We start from the raw sequence: 17,593 nt of genomic DNA, 5'->3' as shown, positions 1-17,593 counted from the left end.
GACTTACTGACCTATTATATGTGGGCTGGTAGAAAATAGCAGTTGGAGATTTCTTAGTAATCTTGAGTATGGCACAGTAATTCCACCAGCAACTAATGAAAAAAGATGTAAAAGATCAAATTTTGATGCCAAGATAATTATGTGTTGAGTTGGAAGTCAAGACAGAATATCCAAGTAGAAATGTCTTGAGGGTGTCGTAAGGTGAGGGTCCAGAGAGGGGGAAAGGACGGTGCTAAAAATGTATATTTAGAATATGCACCTAAAGGGATGAGATCACCAAGAGAGAGTGTGTACAAATCAGGAACACTGAGCACAAAATGTAAAAAATGGCAAATTTTAGAGCAAGAAACTATGAACTATGAAGAATGAAGAGGAGCGGAGATATAGAAGTATTCTCAGAAAGCAGTTATTGAAAATTCAGTAAAGCTGAATTTAGTATCAAATGTGTCTAAGAGAGTGTAAGAGAAGGAATATGAGAAATGATGACTGGATTAGTGATGTGGGATAATTAGCAATCTTTGAGAGATTAATTTCATAAAGTGCTGGGACCAAATTCAGGAGTGAATAGGAAATGAAAAGTGGAGAAAATGAATGCAGAAAAGTTTTCTAGAAATAATGAAAGAAATGTAAAAGTACAAGAAATATGGAAATAGCTCTGGCCAGGTGGCTCAGTTGATCAAGCGTTGTCTAGTACACCGAAGGTTGCATTCAATTCCCAGTCAAGGCATATGCCCAGCTTGTGGGCTCCATCCCCAGTAGAGGGCACGCAGGAGGCAATTCAATCGATGTTTTGATCTACATCGATGTTCCTTTCCTCTCTCTCTAAAAATCAACAACAACAACAACATTTTTAAAAAATAATAAAGTCTACCTATAATACCACCACACAGAGGCAACCCTATTTACATTTTTAAAAGAAATCCAGAAATAGAAAACATACAGGCCATAGTCTAGTCCCTTCATTTTACAGATGAGGGGACTGAGGTCCAGACAGGTAACCAATACCTTCACTTAACCTGGTTAGCAAGAGAACTTAGACAGAAAACAAGTAAAGATGAAATGGTAATTCTTCAGTTTTCATTTAAAGACCTGGTCATGTTCCTCTGCTACCATAAGCCCAAGGTCTTGAGAAGTGGTTCTCAACCTTCTGGCCTTTTAAATAGTTTCTCATGTTGTGACTCAACCATAAAATTATTTTCGTTCCTACTTCATAACTGTAATGTTGCTACTGTTATGAATCATAATGTAAATATCTGATATGCAGGATGGTCTTAGGCGACCCCTGTGAAAGGGTCGTTCAACCGCCAAAGGGGTCGTGACCCACAGGTTGAGAACCTCTGGTCTTGAGATTCTTTTCAACACATCAAAAAGAAAGACCGTATTATCTATAGAAAACCATAAATATGATACCTCACTTGCTGGGGGTGAGGGGAATGGAGTGTTGTTAGTTAATCAGGAGAAAGAGAAACTTGTCTATGACACTTTTTTATTCTTTTAGGGATTTTATATTCCTGAAGCCTGGGAGACAGGAAGACTTACTCATACTAAATTTGAAATGCGTCACTATAATAATCTTGATAATACTCCTTCCTGTCTTATTTTGGAGATAACATATAACCCCAAGGTAACTATCCACCTACAGAAATGGACACAGTAGGGTAAAGACATTCATTAAAAAAAAAAAAAGTCACCCAATTATAAATAATTCATGATGAGCTGGCAAGCACCATTTTGCTATGGGTTGCAAGGTTCATCCAGAAACACCCTGAACACGTGTATATAAAGACAAACTGAACTGTTTGAGCAGGACATTCACCAGGCAGCTTCATTCCAGGCACAAGCTTCGCTCCAGTCTGGGCAGCATGTCTGTGCGCTTTTCTTCTGCATCCAGACGCCTGGGCTCGTGCGCGGGCGTGGGCTCTGTGCGGCTGTCTAGTGGGGGAGCTGGCTTTGGGGCTGGAAACACGTGCGGTGTGCCGGGCATTGGAAGTGGCTTCTCTTGCACCTTTGGGAGCAACTCATCGGTAGGAGGCTATGGCGCAGGGCTGGGCGGGGGAAGTGCTTCCTGTGCTGCCTTCCTTGGGAATGAACACGGCCTCCTGTCCGGCAACGAGAAGGTGACCATGCAGAACCTCAACGACCGCCTGGCCTCCTACCTGGACAATGTGCGAGCCCTAGAGGAGGCCAACGCGGACTTGGAGCAGAAGATCAAAGGGTGGTATGAGAAATATGGGCCTGGCTCTTGCCGCGGTCTTGATCATGATTACAGCAGATACTTCCCAATAATTGACGACCTTAGGAGCCAGGTAAGAAACACAATGTCATGAGGGTTAAGACCCATAAGAGTATCTAGCTACATGCACACACTCACAAATATATAAGCAATCACACACAGGAAGCAGGGCTTTGCTTTCAGATTCTAATTCTCGGTACTTCGTTATTCATATTAAAAATAATGTATATTAAAAATAATGTATATTAAAATTCTAATCTTTGAACATGTCTCACTTAGGACCTCGTACAAAGTGTGCATATTGATGCTTTTAATAATATCAAAATATCAAAAAACTGCCCAATGTCTCCAGCTATATATTACAGGGTTTTCTATAGAAAGAGGTTTTTGTTGTTGTTTTGTATGGCGGGGGGGGGGGGAGTAAAAGAGGTCAGACTTACATTTCCCATTTTCAATAGAATCATCTTATAATTGGAGACAGGGTGCCAGAAATATTACTATTATTTCATTCGTGACTTTCTTCAAGGAAATTTGAAAATTTAAAAAGGATTTCCTCACTCTTCACTAATTCTCCATTTATCAGATAATTTCTGCAACTACAAGTAATGCCAGTGTTGTCCTGCAAAATGATAATGCAAGACTAACAGCTGATGACTTCAGGCTAAAGTAAGTAGAGCGTAAGAGAATTTTTTTAAAAAAATTATTTAAGCATGTCACTCTTTTATTTAGGCTATTTGAGGTTGGCTCAAGTCTTCGTTTCTATTTGTCTGTTAAATGTGTATTATAATCACTAGCCTGAATTATATATTTTACTTGGGAAATATGAGGGCTGACAGATGAACGTCAACATCACATGAAAGAAAATTTTGACTATTTCCGTTCTCTTGCTTCAGAGAAATTCATGTATGGCCTGATGGCCAATCCAAGTGAAGTTCTGAGTATATTTTAACAGTTTGACCTCAAAGCTTCAAGTTCTACAGTGGCCTAAAAGGTGATGTGACTAACGGGATCAAACTTTCAAATATTTTCTGAGGTTTGAGAACGAGCAGGCCCTTCACCAGAGCGTGGACGCGGACGTCAGCAGTTTGCGCAGGGTCCTGGACGAGCTGACTCTGTGCAGGACAGACCTGGAGATCCAGCTGGAGACGCTGACCGAGGAGCTGGCGTATCTCAAGAAGAATCACGAGGAGGTAGGGGCCTCTCTCCCCCGATGCCACAACCCGCCCTCCTCCCAAACTCTAAAAATGCCTTTCAGATGACAACTGTAATGTCTTAAATTAATCTCAAGAAGGAACTTGTCAATTTCTCCATATGGTTTGATGGTTTAAAATGTTTCTATTCATCCCCCTCTAAAGAAACGAACCCTAAAAAAAAAAAAAAGTGTCTAACTGTATGGATCATGTCTGTCTGGCTCCTTTAAAAACATTCAGATCCTAACTAACACGGTTTAACAAATTGGTTCCAGGAAATGAAGGCTCTGCAGTGCGCCGCTGGGGGCAACGTGAACGTGGAGATGAACGCGGCGCCCGGGGTGGACCTCACGGTTCTGCTGAACAACATGCGGGCCGAGTACGAAGACCTGGCGGAGCAGAACCGCCGGGATGCGGAGGCCTGGTTCAACGAGAAGGTGAGACCACGCTAGGGCGCGCTGGCCTGGCCCCGGGAGGGCAAGCATCACCCTGACATAACTCCCGACGTTTCAGAGCGCCTCGCTGCAGCAGCAGATCTCTGACGATGCTGGGGCCACCACCTCCGCCCGAAATGAACTTACTGAGATGAAACGTACTCTTCAAACCCTGGAGATTGAACTTCAGTCCCTCTTAGCAATGGTAAGTAAAAAATTACTAAAAATAATAATAAGTGTTTGCTTTAGAAGTTAAGAAATATTTCAGAGAGAGTTTTCTTCTACACGATACTTACCCATTCATTATTATGCTTGAAATAAGGCACATCTGCACTTTGCACAGTAGATTCCTCTCTGCCTGAAAACTATATTTAGATGCTAATTATTATAAAACATTAGAAATTAGCAAGTATAGTTATTTGGGGGGCACTCGTAAAAGAAATAGTTTTACCATGAATCTTCTCTCCCAAGACGAAAGATCAGAAACCACTGTCCGTGGAGTGCAGAAATATGTTTGCTCCCCACCTAGCTTCTTCATCTAGCATTCCTTTTGCCCATTTAATTAAGAGCACTTACAAGTTCCTTTTTAAGTGGCACAAACAGGAAGCAAAGTAGAGGCATGAAGGTTGCCTACAAAGCTGAACACGCATGATGATAATAACAATCTTATTTATTAAGGGTTTGCCCAGCACTTTCACCCACACGAGTCCACAATAGCTCTGGGGCTTAGGCAGGAAAGACTTTGTAATTCCTGTCATTATTTCCAAAGGAGAATCTGAGATTCAAAGAAGTTAAGCCGTTTTCCCAGAGTCCCACAGTGGGATACGAAGGAACCATAACTTCTCTCCAAGTTTTCTAATTCCCAAGTCTAAACTTTTTTCCACAGTGGCTAGTAAGCCCCCAGATTTATCCACAAAAGAGGCTATAATTGTATATAAAATTAGGACTTTGTATAAAAATCATTGCAGATGAATGGGTAAGACATTCTCATCTTTATTCCGTGTAAAATTATAGCAAGCATCCATCCCTCTGTGGGTTTATATAGAAACCCTATATAAACCCATGTGGATCCACAAGCCAATGAATCAAAGGATTTAAAGACGAAAAGGTCATTCTTTTCTTTGAGTCATTCTACTTCTGGAAAGTATATGCAGGTCACTACAGGATTATTTTTTCATAGAAGAACTGCAGTCCTCATGAGACAAGGCTGTCACATGATTAGAAATGAGGTAGCAAAGTTTAGGGGAACTTTTATTCTGGGGGAAAGTGGCAAATTGTGTCAGACTCTCCAAGCACAGGCTATATTGGGTGAGTGGGGCGGGGGGGGGGGGGGGGGGGGGGATCTTTACACTGTGCCCTGTGAGGAAACAACTTCATCTTTGCTAACACTCCTGGGTATGTGAGTAACATTCAACAGCAACTGTGTTATTCTCACAGATAAAAATAGTATGACATATAATAAAGGCAACCATTAATATTGAACAAGTGGAATCTTTTGAGTAAATATTATTTGCATTACATGAAGATAACTCTCTTAAATATCTATGTGCTTTGCCTTACTCTAAAACAACACTGTGACATTTTCTACTAAATTGTCTTACTGACCCATAGAAACAGTCCCTGGAGTGCTCCCTGACAGAGACGGAAGGCAACTACTGTGCACAGCTGGCCCAGATCCAGGCTCAGATCGGGGCCCTGGAGGAGCAGCTGCACCAGGTCAGAACAGAGACCGAGGGCCAGAAACTCGAGTACGAGCAGCTCCTGGACATCAAGGTCCACCTGGAAAAAGAGATTGAGACCTACTGCCGCCTGATAGATGGAGAGGATGGGTAAGTACTGCTTCCATTGAGAAAACAATTGATTTTAAGGTTGTTAACTATTTTTTAAAATCAAGTACAAAGTATCTCTGACCTACATCATGTGTACCTAAACTTCTTCTACTGTTATTTAAGAATCCAATGCTCTCCCATGCTAAATCAATATTTTTCCATTTCCTCAGCAAAACCCAGAGTGAGATTATTAATACAAGCTCTCTATATTTTTATAGCTCTTGTGTTAAATCAAAAGGCTACAAAGGACCAGGAAATCAGATAAAAGGTAAAAAAAAAAAAGCAGTGTTGAGCATTCAGTGTTTATTTGTATATGTTCCAAATAACAAGTTATTTCCTCTTTATGAATTTGAGAAATCTTACCAATTCATGTATGTCATTTTAGAGGCATCTAAAGGCACCGTGATTAAAACAATTGTTGAAGAAATAGATCCTCGTGGCAAAGTTCTCTCGTCCAGAGTTCAAACCATGGAAGAGAAATCCACCAAAGTCAACAGCATGAAGAGTGAACAGAGGGTGCCTTCCTGAGCCCCAAAAGAACGGCCTTAAATTAAAAAGTCAAACTGAAGCTAGATTCCTAAATAAGGGCCCTCTTATTCTCTGCTTTCCTTCCAGTGAATGAAGACAAATTCTTTTTTAGAGTAGTAACATTCCTTTGCCTTTCTCTGTGGTGGGGTTTCAATAAAAGTTTTTCCTGTTGCAAGTCATCTTCACTGGTTCTGGTCAGTCTTTGCATTGTAAACTTAACCCCCAGTTGGAACTGAATTTTGTTTTTAATTTCTTCTATTCAATTCAATGACCTTCAGAAATTAGGAGTAAATTTAACAGGCAAACTAGGTGGCGTCTTTTTCGCATTTCTGTAAAGTTTTACATTGTCTTTCCTTGTAAAAATACATGTTAAACACACACTAAGTGCTGGTAATGAGAATAAAACAGTTAACAAAATCTAATCCCTAAGTGCAACATGACAGAGAAGTGGAAATAAGGAACTGGAGAATCAGAAATATCCTAAAAATGAAAAAAAACAAACACTAAAACTAAAAATGGTGATATTTGAAGGTAGAAAGGAAAAGAGAGAAATGTGAGGGCTAGATCAGGCAGGTGGTCAATTTCACAATGTTAGGTCTCAAAACAAATTTCAGAAGACTGATATCATAACAAGTATCTTTTTTGATCACAGTAGTATGAAACTAGAAATCAATAATAGGAGGAAAATTGGAAATTTCAGAAATATATAGAAATTTAATAACACACTCCTGAGCAATTAATGGGTCAAAGAAATCAAAGGAGAAATAGAAAAATACATTGAGACAAATGAAAATGAAAATTCAATTTACCAAAACTTATGGGATTTGGCAAACCGGTATTAAGTAGGAACTTTATAGTGATAACTGCCTACCTTCAGAAAGATGAAAGATTGGGAGAGCCAAGCTGGTGGTAGAGTAGGTGGAAGCTACACTCACCTCCTCCCAGGAATCAGACTGGAATGACAACTAAAATATAGAACAACCAACCTGAATAGCCAACTGAGAACTAGCTGAACACAAGTCTTTTAACCAAGAATTTACAGAGGAAGCCACATCGAGACAGGTAGAAAGGGTGGAGACCCAAAAGGGCTGGCTTCATTCCCACAGGTGGCGGCTGAGATCCCAGAGGGCTATCTCAGCTGCAAAGGTTTTCCCTTAAGAGAGTGAGGTTTCAGCCCCACACCAGGCTCCCCAGCCCAGAGCATCAGAGCCAGGAAGAAGCGCCACATAACATCTCACTGTGAAAATCATCAGGGGTTCTGTCTGCCAGGGACATAATGAAGTCCACATATGACAATCCCACATATGACAGCCAACATCATACTCAATGGGCTTTTCCCTTAAGATCAGAAGCAAGACAGGGATGTATGCTTTCAACATGCTTATTCAATACTAGAAGCCCGGTGCACAAAATTCGTGCACAGGTGCGGTCCCTGGGCCTGGCCAGCGATCGAAGAGCTAGCGTCTGGCATGGAAGGGCAGGTCTCAGCTGACCTCTGGGCCCCCAGGCCCCCGTGTGCCCCCCTCCACCTGAGTCACGGCGCCGGAGTCCCCACTCGGAGATGCTTTGAGCGTGGCCAGACACCATGGGCCGGAGCACAGCAAGGGCATCTGGGCCACCCAGCAGCGCCGCATGGAAGCTGGGCGGGCAGCATGCTCTCTCCCGGCCGGCCTTGCAAACCAGCTCCTGCGCGAACTCACGGGGAGCCCAACTGGCCCCTGCAGTCCCGGCAGCTGAGGCCCAGCTCAACCAGAAGAGGCCACATGGGTGTGAGCCGGGCTCCTCGCAGGTGCCTGGCACCTGAGCGTGGGGGGCTTCCCCGGCCCACAAGCCCTGGCATCCCGGGGGAGGGTAACAGGGGGGTGAGAGCGAGCTCAGCAGATAACCCGAATTCTCACCACATCTCCATCCCTGTCACCCCCACCCCCATGTAGCCAGGGAGAGGTCGCAGCATGTCATCGACATCCACCATGTTCTGTGTCGCCCCCTGGTGGTCAGTGCATGTCATAGTGAGTGGTTGAACTCCTGGTTTCCCAGTCGAACGACTGCCCAAGGAGACAATTTGCATATTATCGTACTGTAAGTCCAAGCCACAGCTATCAGCAAGAAGAAGAAATAAAAGGCACTCAAATTGGAAAGGAAGAAGTAAAACTGTCACTATGTGCAAATGACATGATACTGTATATAGAGAACCCTAAAGATTTCACCAAAAAACTACTAGAACTGATAAATGAATTCAATAAAGTAGCAGGATACAAAATAAATATCTACATATCAGTTGCATTTTTATACACCAATAATGAACTATCAGAAAGAGAAACTAAGAAAATAATCCCATTTACAATTGCATCAAAAAATATATATACCTGCCCTAGTCAGTTTGGCTCAGTGGATAAAGCTTCAGTCTGCAGACTGAATGGTCCCGGTTCAATTCCGGTCGAGGGCATGTACCTCAGTTGTAGGCTCGATCCCCAGTGGGGTGCATGCAGGAGGCAGCCAATTGAAGATCTTCTTCTCTCATCAATGTTTCTATCTCTCTATCCCTCTCCATTCCTCTCTCTCTAAAGATCAATAAAAACATATTTTTAAAAAGCCAACTAGATGAGTTTCCTCAGTAGATGAGTGGATACAAAAGCTGTGGCTCAGAATCGGTGTGCTTAACCACATCACAACACCATGCTAGGGAGAACCTCATGAGTCTACCTTCCTTCTAGAAAGGGAGAATAAAAACAACTAACTGCGTTCTAACCCCAATTAGTCTGAGATTAAGCAAAGTCATCAGCGTCTCCTTCCCAAACAAACCAGGGAAGCCATTTTCTGGGAGGAGTTAAGATACTAGAATCTGATTCTCGGGGGGGAAAAAAAACTAGAAATCTAGTGACAAAACAAACATCATTCATGTCCAAGAAAAATACATTTCTAAACCCGGCTAACAAATGTAGAATGTGAATTTCAGACAATGGCAAAAGATAGCAAAGCATGTTTGAAGCTAAACACTAAATTATCAGGGGCAAAATTAGTGTATGATCATTAGAACAAGGTTATGTAATGAAGAACTTCATCCTGAGATAAGCAAACATTAACACTGCATAACTTAAAAGTTTAAATCAAATACGGTGTGCACATTATATAATGAACATTCTAATACCTAATGGATTCTGAAAAAATGATAATGATATGTGGCTGAATATATGTATCCTGAATAAAATAACCACTCTCAGGGTAGAAATACTAGTACATAGATAGAAATGGCCTAGAGAATTTGTTAAATCTATCTCCCTCTTCCAGAAAGGACTAAGCTAAACTATTATTTTAGAAGAAATTTATGATTAAGAAAATTCAGGAGAGTTGCTCATATGAATAAGAGATGACATTTTGAGGAGTTAAGCATCAGACATTGCAGTCTTGCTTTGACATAAAAATGTTTTGTGATCTGTGTGGCCACTTAGCTTCAGAGTCAACTCATCTTCAAAATGGTCCTAATAATATATGCTTAACTTATTTCACAAAAGATTGCAAGTTAATTATTATTTATAAAATATCTAGAGACCAGTAGTTTATGTTAATAATACTTTGCAGTCTCATAATACCTCTCATAACTCAAGAATTATAAACTATTACACTGACAAACTACTCTGTTTTTCTTGTTTTATTCCTGGGTGATATGAGCAAAAGATTAAAATTTTGAGCAGGTCACAACAAAATCAGTACTAAGTCCCTGAATATGAGCTGCATCTCTTAATTCATCACACATTGTTCTAAACATGGTCAAGTGGTCTGAATTTCAGTTTTCTATTAATTATCTTAAAATATTTTGGTCAAAAAAAAAATCCATGCATTCTGGGCCACCCACTATTCCATATCTTTTATGAACAGCAACGTTGGAGGTTTTTTCAAACTAGTCAACAATATCCACAACCTTGAAAAAAATCTCATTCAGAAAAAATTACTGTTTCAAAACTATCCAAACCCATAATTAGTCAACCAATCAATTTGTACCATTATAAATGATAGAGACCTGACCCTTCTGACATGGCCACTTTATTATAATAATTTAAGTAATTAACATGTACAAAATGTTTGTGCCCTGCAGACTGTTTTATAGTCATTAATTATTGGAATAGCTCAACATTCATTTGAGACTGTTCAACATTATTATTTTCATTTGCCCAATAGGGAAATGAAGCCCAACCAGACAGGTTAACTTCCCATGGCATCAAGGCAAGAGAATGAAAAGCCTTCTTATCTATGACAATTAATCTTCTATTCAGAGTACCAAATCACTGGCTTTCTAGGTAATAATGAAAACGTTCCTCTTCATCTATTTAACTCCCCACTCATCAATAGGAACATTGATAATCACTTCTCAAAATAATCCATGATGCCTTAAATACATAAATTTAAACTAAAAGGCAGTAAACAATATTTTTGAGGTAGAGAAATGAACGATATGGAGACAGAAGTTAGTTGAATAGACATTTCTGCTCCTGGACTTAACCAAGAAATCTCAATTGCAATTAACTTTCTGTCAAGGCCACATATTCATTCTTTTTAGTTAAAATGATAACTGCAGGGCTTCTGTTATTTCAGTTTTTAAAAAATCAATTAAAAAACTCCCACCACCAAAGGATCACTATATATTGAGAGTATCTGATTTTAATAAGAAAGAAAATACTCAATAAATGCATGAATAATAGTAAAGATACTTCATAAGCATTTACAGGACAAAAGCAGTAGACATTTCCCATTTGACTTATTAAATTTTTGTTATGTAGAGGGGGAAATGAATCTATTCCAGAGGTCAAAAAGCTGTCTAAGTTTGACCTTTGATGCTATGACTCAATATTACTCCACCTGACACCTCTTCATATGGAAAGATATCTTTGGGCACTTTTCCACCTACAGACTGGACAGTATTGACAATCACCCAGCTATGAAAAACAGCAATTAGAGTATGAGTAACATTTTATTATAAATCGGCATCGTAAAGACTGAAATGACGTACCGAATCCTATAAAAGGCCAGTGGGAGTAAGTTCTATGGGTGGTGCGCTTTGGCTTTGCTCTGCTCTGAGAAAGGGCTGCTCAGCTGTGCTGTCGCCATGTCCTTTCGACTTTCTAGTGGATCCAGGCGGGCCTGCTCTCAAGCTGGCCCTGGCCGGCTGTCTGGTGGAGGGACGGGCTTCGGGGCTGGGAATGTGTGCAGTGGGCCTGGAGCAGGAAGCAGCTTTTCTTGTACTCTTGGGAGCGTTGCTTCTGGAGGAGGTTTCTACAGCGGTGGTGGAGGGCTGGGGAGTGGTGTCTGTGCTGGTTTTCTTGGAAATGAGCATGGCCTCCTCTCTGGCAATGAAAAGATGACCATGCAGAACCTCAACGACCGCCTGGCGTCCTACCTGGACCATGTGCGAGCTCTGGAGGAAGAAAATGCAGACCTTGAGCAGAAGATCAAGTGCTGGTATGAGAGATATGGGCCTGGTTCTTGCCGGGGACTGGATCATGACTATAGTCGCTATTCCTCAGTCATTGAAGATCTTAAAAGGCAGGTAAGAAATGTGGATTTGCAGACTTTTATTATAGATTTGAGGTGTCCATAACCTAAAGGCAACACAAAATAGCAAATGTGCTTAGCAACTATAAATGATGTATTCCTAGTGTTTGGAGCCTGATAATAAAAATTTGTAGAATTAATTAATGAAAAAGAAATAGTTTTAAAACAAATAGAATCATTTTGTTGATCTTATATTTAGCTCATAGTTTTTAATCAAGAGTAATAAAAGTATTCATGATTATAAAACTTACACTTTGGCTCTTAAGTTCTAGGCATTTATTATCCAAGGAAAATCCAGATTCCTTTTAATGTAGAAAAAAATTGTACTAAAATAGATACTTGATGGGTTAAGAAGATAAGAATCACACTTAAATCTGGAGTTTTCCTTGACTTTTGGAACTTAACATTTTGCACAATCTACCCTATTTAGATCATTTCTGTGACCACCTGTAATGCCAGCATTGTTCTACAAAATGACAATGCCAGACTGACTGCTGATGACTTCAGGCTGAAGTAGGTAAAAAATAAAGTCATCCTATATAATAAAAACCTAATATGCAAATTGTCCCCTCCACAGGGAGTTTGAGGGTGGGGCGGGGCTGGCCGGCCAACTGCCTGCAGCCCCTCCCTCTGGCTGGATCCCACCCATGCACGAATTCGTGCATTGGGCTTCTAGTTCATTATAATTAAGGGGAAAAGACTACATTTGGAGTAAAGAACATATCTTTTGCTTTAAATCCAACATGTTTTTTAATTTAAATTCTTTATTGTTTAAAGTATTAGATATGTCTCCTTTTTCCCCCATTGACCTCTCCCCGGCCGCTCCCACCCCCAGCATATGCCCTCACCCCCCTACTTGAACCAACATGTTTTTATAAAGTCAGACTGGATCACTGAAGAAATTAAATGCATCCTTATTTTTAAAAGCCACAGTAAACTTGAAACCATATTTTTATTCAGCTGTTCAGCATATTTGGGTGACAAAAATCAACTCTGAAAAACAACTCCTCCAAAAGAATGTCCATAGATGAGTGGGGATTCCAAAGTGAGCCATCACGTTGCCATCACAATCAGCTTCGGCAGCGTGTACAGGCATCATCTTTCAGTACGTGAAATGTCTGAAGAAGGTACCCTTTGCACCTGCCTGTGATTATAATTCTCATGCTCTTTAATGGCCTCCCAGGTATGAAAACGAGCTTGCGCTGCACCAGAGTGTGGAGGCCGACATCAATGGCCTGCACAGGGTGATGGATGAGCTGACGGTATGCACAGCCGACCTGGAGATCCAGTGTGAAGCCCTTACTGAGGAACTGGCTTACCTGAAGAAAAATCATGAGGAGGTAAGGACACGGTGGGGTGGCTCTGTGTCGTATCAGATTTCCTTCCTCGAGTTCACTGTTTATTTCACAGCACTGTGATTCTCAAAATTCCACCTTGAATATCCACACTGATCCCTTCTCCAGGAAATGGAGGTCCTGCAGTGTTCAGCCGGGGGGAATGTGAATGTGGAGATGAATGCAGCCCCGGGCGTGGACCTAACTGTTCTGCTGAACAACATGAGGGCCGAGTATGAGGACTTGGCCGAGCAGAACCGAAAAGAGGCGGAAGCCTGGTTTAATGAGAAGGTACGTCTGTGGCAAATCACACACCCAGGTCAAGGGCCTGTTTGTTCAATAGACCACCAGGCTGGTCACTAACCTTTCTGACAATTATGCTTCAGAGCGCTTCGCTGCAACAGCAGATTTCTGACGATGTGGGAGCAGCCTCAGTGGCCAGGAATGAGCTGATGGAACTGAAACGCAACCTGCAAACCTTGGAAATAGAACTTCAATCCCTCGTGGCCACGGTTTGTAGGAATCACCACTGATTTGAATATGTGTGTGTGTGTATGTGTGTGTGTGTAATAAGTAAATACATATATCATATAACAAAATAGGTAACAAAGTATATGTAACTGAAAAGATAAAATATATCAAATACATATTAATATATTAAATACATATAAAAATATTAAATATCAAGAATTTTGTCCGTAAACATTACTTCTGACTCATCAACCCCCCCAAATTTTTTTAAAGAAACTTTTTTCAATGAAAAGGAAAAACATTTTTAAAACTTTGCTAATGCTGATTTTGATTGAAAGAATTTAGACTCCATACAAATATTTCATTCCGCCTTGAGAGTGTTGAAAAGAAGAACGTGTTTTTTACGGGTTCTACAGGCAAGCCTTGCTTTGTTTTTCTTTCAGAAACATTCCTACGAATGCTCCCTGGCAGAGACCGAAGGCTATTACTGCCTTCAGCTCCAGCAAATCCAGGATCAGGTCGGGGCGATGGAGGAACAGCTCCAACAGATCCGCACGGAAACCGAAGGCCAGAAGCTGGACTATGAACAGCTTCTCGATATCAAAATATTTTTAGAAAAAGAAATTGAAACGTATTGCATATTAATAGATGGAGACGGAAGGTAAATATTAACGCATGGAAAAATAATCTAGTTATTAAAAAATTCATCTCACGTCAACCTGGTTTTCTCAATCTACGTGTATACTAATATTGTACCCTAGAATGTCCTACGCTAAAGAGCATACCTGTGTATGGCCTCAGAAAGTTATTACTGCATCCAGTTGAAATGAAAACAGGCAGCAAAATCCAATGTTTAAGTCTGTAAGATATTTGCAGTCTGTTAATATATAGAACATTTAAATATAGAACGTTGAACAATTCTTCTACTCTAATCCAAGTGGCTTTCCGTGACTTAGTGTTGAAGTACCTTTCTCATCATAACACATCCTATTTTATTTTTACTTGCTTAGTTACCAGAATGACACCCTTGGGAGAATCTGAGCACATTGCTTAAGCTCTTTAAACCCCAGTTTCTTTATTGTAGAACTATGATAACACCAAATTCATACTCTGAAATACTTTTAACAATAGTGCCTCACTGTGTAGGGAAAGTGCTTATGACAGTGGCTTGCACACGAAGGGATTCGGTAATCAGCGGCTATTACTAAATCTTGCCCATGGTCTCACCATGACTTAGCATCTCATGCATCTTCCAAGACTAGTGTCAGTCTCTACGGCGTATTCTCTTAAGAACCCTAACAGTGATGGCTCCCTCCTTTGAACAACGTGCTCATTACACTATTCATTTTTCACTTCTCTTACCTTTCATGCCATGTTAGAGGTAACTTTACTTGCATGTGCTCCCTTTTCTTTTCAACAACGTAAACTGCTTGTATCTCGGCTCTACAGCACATAGTCTGGTGCCTTCAGTGCAGTAGGCACGCCAACCATGCTCATTGGCCAGGTGATTGACTGAAAAGTCAGAATGAGAACTTGCAGTCCCCGTATTGCTAGATGAAAGAGATAATGTCTGATCACAAGGGAATTTTTTATCCATTAATTTAAACATCCACTTAGATTAAACATCCATTTAATCGCTTCTTTTACTGTATTGAAGTCATGAAAAACTTACCAATGTCCATTAAACGTAAGAATTTGAATCTTATTGAAACTAGAATTCCAAAACTTTCATTCCCAATTCGTCATTATTTATGAGCTCCCGAATGAAATAAATGCAATAATTTACTCTTCTCTTTGCAGAAAAAGCAAGTCCACATGTTACAAATCAAAAGGGTGTGAGCCTGTAAATTCTGAAAATCAAGTCAAAGGTATGGGAGGATTTTTACTTGTTGTAGCTCTTTTAAACTCCAGCAATTGCATTAAAATAAGTCACTTATATTTGTAAGCTTATGACAGTTCTTAATATTCGTATTTCATATTCTTATACTAGTAGAACAGACGTGGTCAAAGTATGAGATTGCTGAAATGGGGAACCCATCTCTCAATATCTTTTTTACTTAGAAACTATTATTTTCACAGTTTCAATGCTTTGATAGCAGAACTACTTTATTTTAAACCACAAAACTTGGGCAAGTTGATGTTTAAAAGAAGACATTAGTTGCTCCAGGCCTGTACATGCCTAACATTTACATGTTTTAATCCATGTTTCATTTATGCTTTCAAACACCCATTTCTCTAAAAACAGTGGTAAATACAAGAAAGAAAGAGATCCCAGGCCCTGCTAAGCATAGACTTCAAACACAGAATTAATATTTCATTTTTCACAAACTTGCAAACACCATTTTTAAAAAGCTTACCCACCGTCACTAAATTCCTTTCAACCTGTTAAGAATGAACACTAAATTTTCATTTGTTTTATTTTAGACTCAAAAGAAGAAACGGTTATTAAAACAGCAGTCGAGGAGCTAGATCAACTCAGCAATGTCCTTTCACTGAGGGTCCACTCAGTTGAAGAAAAATCCTCTAAAATAAGCAATATTACAATGGAGCAACGCGTACCTTCTAAAACGCCATAATGAGGGGGAAAGGGTTGCTGTTTTCAAAAGCCTGGCTTTGCAAAATCCCACTGGCTAAGTAACCCAAGGAAATCGCTCACTTCTTAACAAATAAAAAGGCTAGACTTGTTTTTCTTCTCTTCCTTTCTCAAGTTCTTTGCATGTAATCCTCCTTGGGAGCGCATACTATGTAATCCTATCTATATGATATTCTGGGATAGATAGACAAGATTACAGACATAGTAAACTGATCAACATTTTCATGGTCCCAGGGCTGTGGGAGAGAGGTTGACTACAAAGGGATATGAGATGATTTGGGGGCAGGGTTAATGAATTGTTCTGTATCTTGATTGTGGTGGGGGTTACATGACTATGTGTTTGTTAAAACTCACAGAACTGTATGTTTAAGATGAATTTTACTCTACATATATTAAACCTCAATAAATCCAATGAAAAAGAACTGGCCAAAAAAATTTGAAGGAATCTATCCTAAAGAAAAACATGAATATGTTCAGCATTGTTAATAATAGCAAAAAAAAATTGGAAACAAGCTGAAAGTCTCCTAATAATGGTTAAACAATTACTTAAAATCAGGTTTGGCCCAGGGTAACATAACAAGATAACAGGACTTTACACAGATAGAAATTTCTTTCTTTCCCACACACAAATCCAGAGGTGAGGTCTTCAGGGCTGGGATGGCACCTTTGCACCTGAGAATCCCCAGGAACCCAGCCATCGCACCCATTTCAGCAGGATGGAGGAAAGGGAGAAGATGGGACAAAGACTTGTGTCAGCTGCATCTTAGACGAAGTATCTAGAACACACCACATATACTTCTGCCTACATCTCATTGGCTAGCTTCATCACATGACCACAATTAGTTACAAAGAATGTGGAGAAAGTAATCTTTACTGTGGGTAGCTACTGCCCAGTTAAAAATTTTGGGGACCAACCAACAGTTTCCATCTCATTAGACACCTACCAATGCATGCTCTAAGGCAGTGATGGCGAACCTTTTGAGCTCGGCGTGTCAGCATTTTGAAAAACCCTAACTTAACTCTGGTGCTGTGTCACATATAGAAATTTTTTGATATTTGCAACCATAGTAAAACAAAGATTTATATGTTTCATATTTATTTTATATATTTAAATGCCATTTAACAAAGAAAAATCAACCAAAAAAATGAGTTCGCGTGTCACCTCTGACATGCGTGTCATAGATTCGCCATCACTGCTTTAAGGCATGTAAGGTAAACAAAGAAAGTTACAGGGCAATACATATAACACAGATGACTCACCTAGGCATGTGTGTCTACATGCTATGTATGTATGCAAATGCATGGAAAACCATCTGGAAGGGTACAAACATCTGGAATGGTGAAGTGTGGTTGCCTGAGAGAGTAAAGAAGAGAGCGAAAGAGGAAGGTGAGAAAGGATTTTAACATTTTATTCTATACTCTTTGATCCTGCTT

General features: G+C 40.1%; 2 protein-coding genes and 1 long non-coding RNA gene across 3 annotated transcripts in view; 2 read left to right on the top strand and 1 right to left on the bottom strand.

Moving 5' to 3' along the window:
- Positions 1 to 1,862: 1,862 nt before the first annotated feature.
- On the top strand, positions 1,863 to 6,375 carry LOC138995122 (keratin, type I cytoskeletal 27). The gene is made up of 8 exons (XM_070395523.1): positions 1,863 to 2,306; positions 2,817 to 2,899; positions 3,267 to 3,423; positions 3,699 to 3,860; positions 3,937 to 4,062; positions 5,469 to 5,686; positions 5,905 to 5,954; positions 6,072 to 6,375. Exons 1-8 carry the CDS (start codon positions 1,863 to 1,865, stop codon positions 6,212 to 6,214), a joined length of 1,383 nt encoding a protein of 460 aa, XP_070251624.1. The 3' UTR covers positions 6,215 to 6,375.
- Positions 6,376 to 11,223: 4,848 nt separating this feature from the next.
- LOC138994825 (uncharacterized) overlaps positions 11,224 to 17,593 on the bottom strand; it is a 52,906-nt gene continuing 46,536 nt past the window's right edge. Inside the window, exons 4-8 of the long non-coding RNA XR_011468481.1 lie at positions 17,420 to 17,513; positions 15,239 to 15,416; positions 14,929 to 15,116; positions 14,352 to 14,425; positions 11,224 to 11,808 (exon numbers count right to left, since the gene is read on the bottom strand). This is a non-coding gene — a long non-coding RNA (uncharacterized lncRNA). The remainder of the gene's footprint in view (positions 11,809 to 14,351; positions 14,426 to 14,928; positions 15,117 to 15,238; positions 15,417 to 17,419; positions 17,514 to 17,593) is intronic.
- LOC138994822 (keratin, type I cytoskeletal 26-like) lies at positions 11,316 to 16,142 on the top strand. The gene is made up of 8 exons (XM_070395014.1): positions 11,316 to 11,756; positions 12,192 to 12,274; positions 12,945 to 13,101; positions 13,225 to 13,386; positions 13,482 to 13,607; positions 14,010 to 14,227; positions 15,367 to 15,434; positions 15,991 to 16,142. The coding sequence occupies exons 1-8, from the start codon at positions 11,316 to 11,318 to the stop codon at positions 16,140 to 16,142; spliced, it is 1,407 nt and encodes a 468-aa protein (XP_070251115.1).

The sequence above is a fragment of the Myotis yumanensis genome, unplaced genomic scaffold (genome assembly GCF_028538775.1).
Source record: "Myotis yumanensis isolate MYYU_CA2020_CCGP unplaced genomic scaffold, mMyoYum1.0.hap1 SCAF_16, whole genome shotgun sequence".
Classification (NCBI taxonomy): domain Eukaryota; kingdom Metazoa; phylum Chordata; class Mammalia; order Chiroptera; family Vespertilionidae; genus Myotis; species Myotis yumanensis.
Note: the sequence above shows the minus strand (reverse complement) of the source record. Positions and strands in the feature narration are given on the sequence as shown.

What these genes read in the sequence shown, in the direction of transcription:
- LOC138995122 (XM_070395523.1), top strand. Translation starts at nt 1,863, where the DNA reads ATGTCTGTGCGCTTTTCTTCTGCATCCAGACGCCTGGGCTCGTGCGCG. An exon ending in AGGCCTGGTTCAACGAGAAG is followed by an intron (nt 3,861 to 3,936) that starts GTGAGACCACGC and finishes CCGACGTTTCAG; the next exon opens with AGCGCCTCGCTGCAGCAGCA. An exon ending in CTGATAGATGGAGAGGATGG is followed by an intron (nt 5,687 to 5,904) that starts GTAAGTACTGCT and finishes ATATTTTTATAG; the next exon opens with CTCTTGTGTTAAATCAAAAG.
- LOC138994822 (XM_070395014.1), top strand. Translation starts at nt 11,316, where the DNA reads ATGTCCTTTCGACTTTCTAGTGGATCCAGGCGGGCCTGCTCTCAAGCT. An exon ending in AAGCCTGGTTTAATGAGAAG is followed by an intron (nt 13,387 to 13,481) that starts GTACGTCTGTGG and finishes ATTATGCTTCAG; the next exon opens with AGCGCTTCGCTGCAACAGCA. An exon ending in TTAATAGATGGAGACGGAAG is followed by an intron (nt 14,228 to 15,366) that starts GTAAATATTAAC and finishes TTCTCTTTGCAG; the next exon opens with AAAAAGCAAGTCCACATGTT.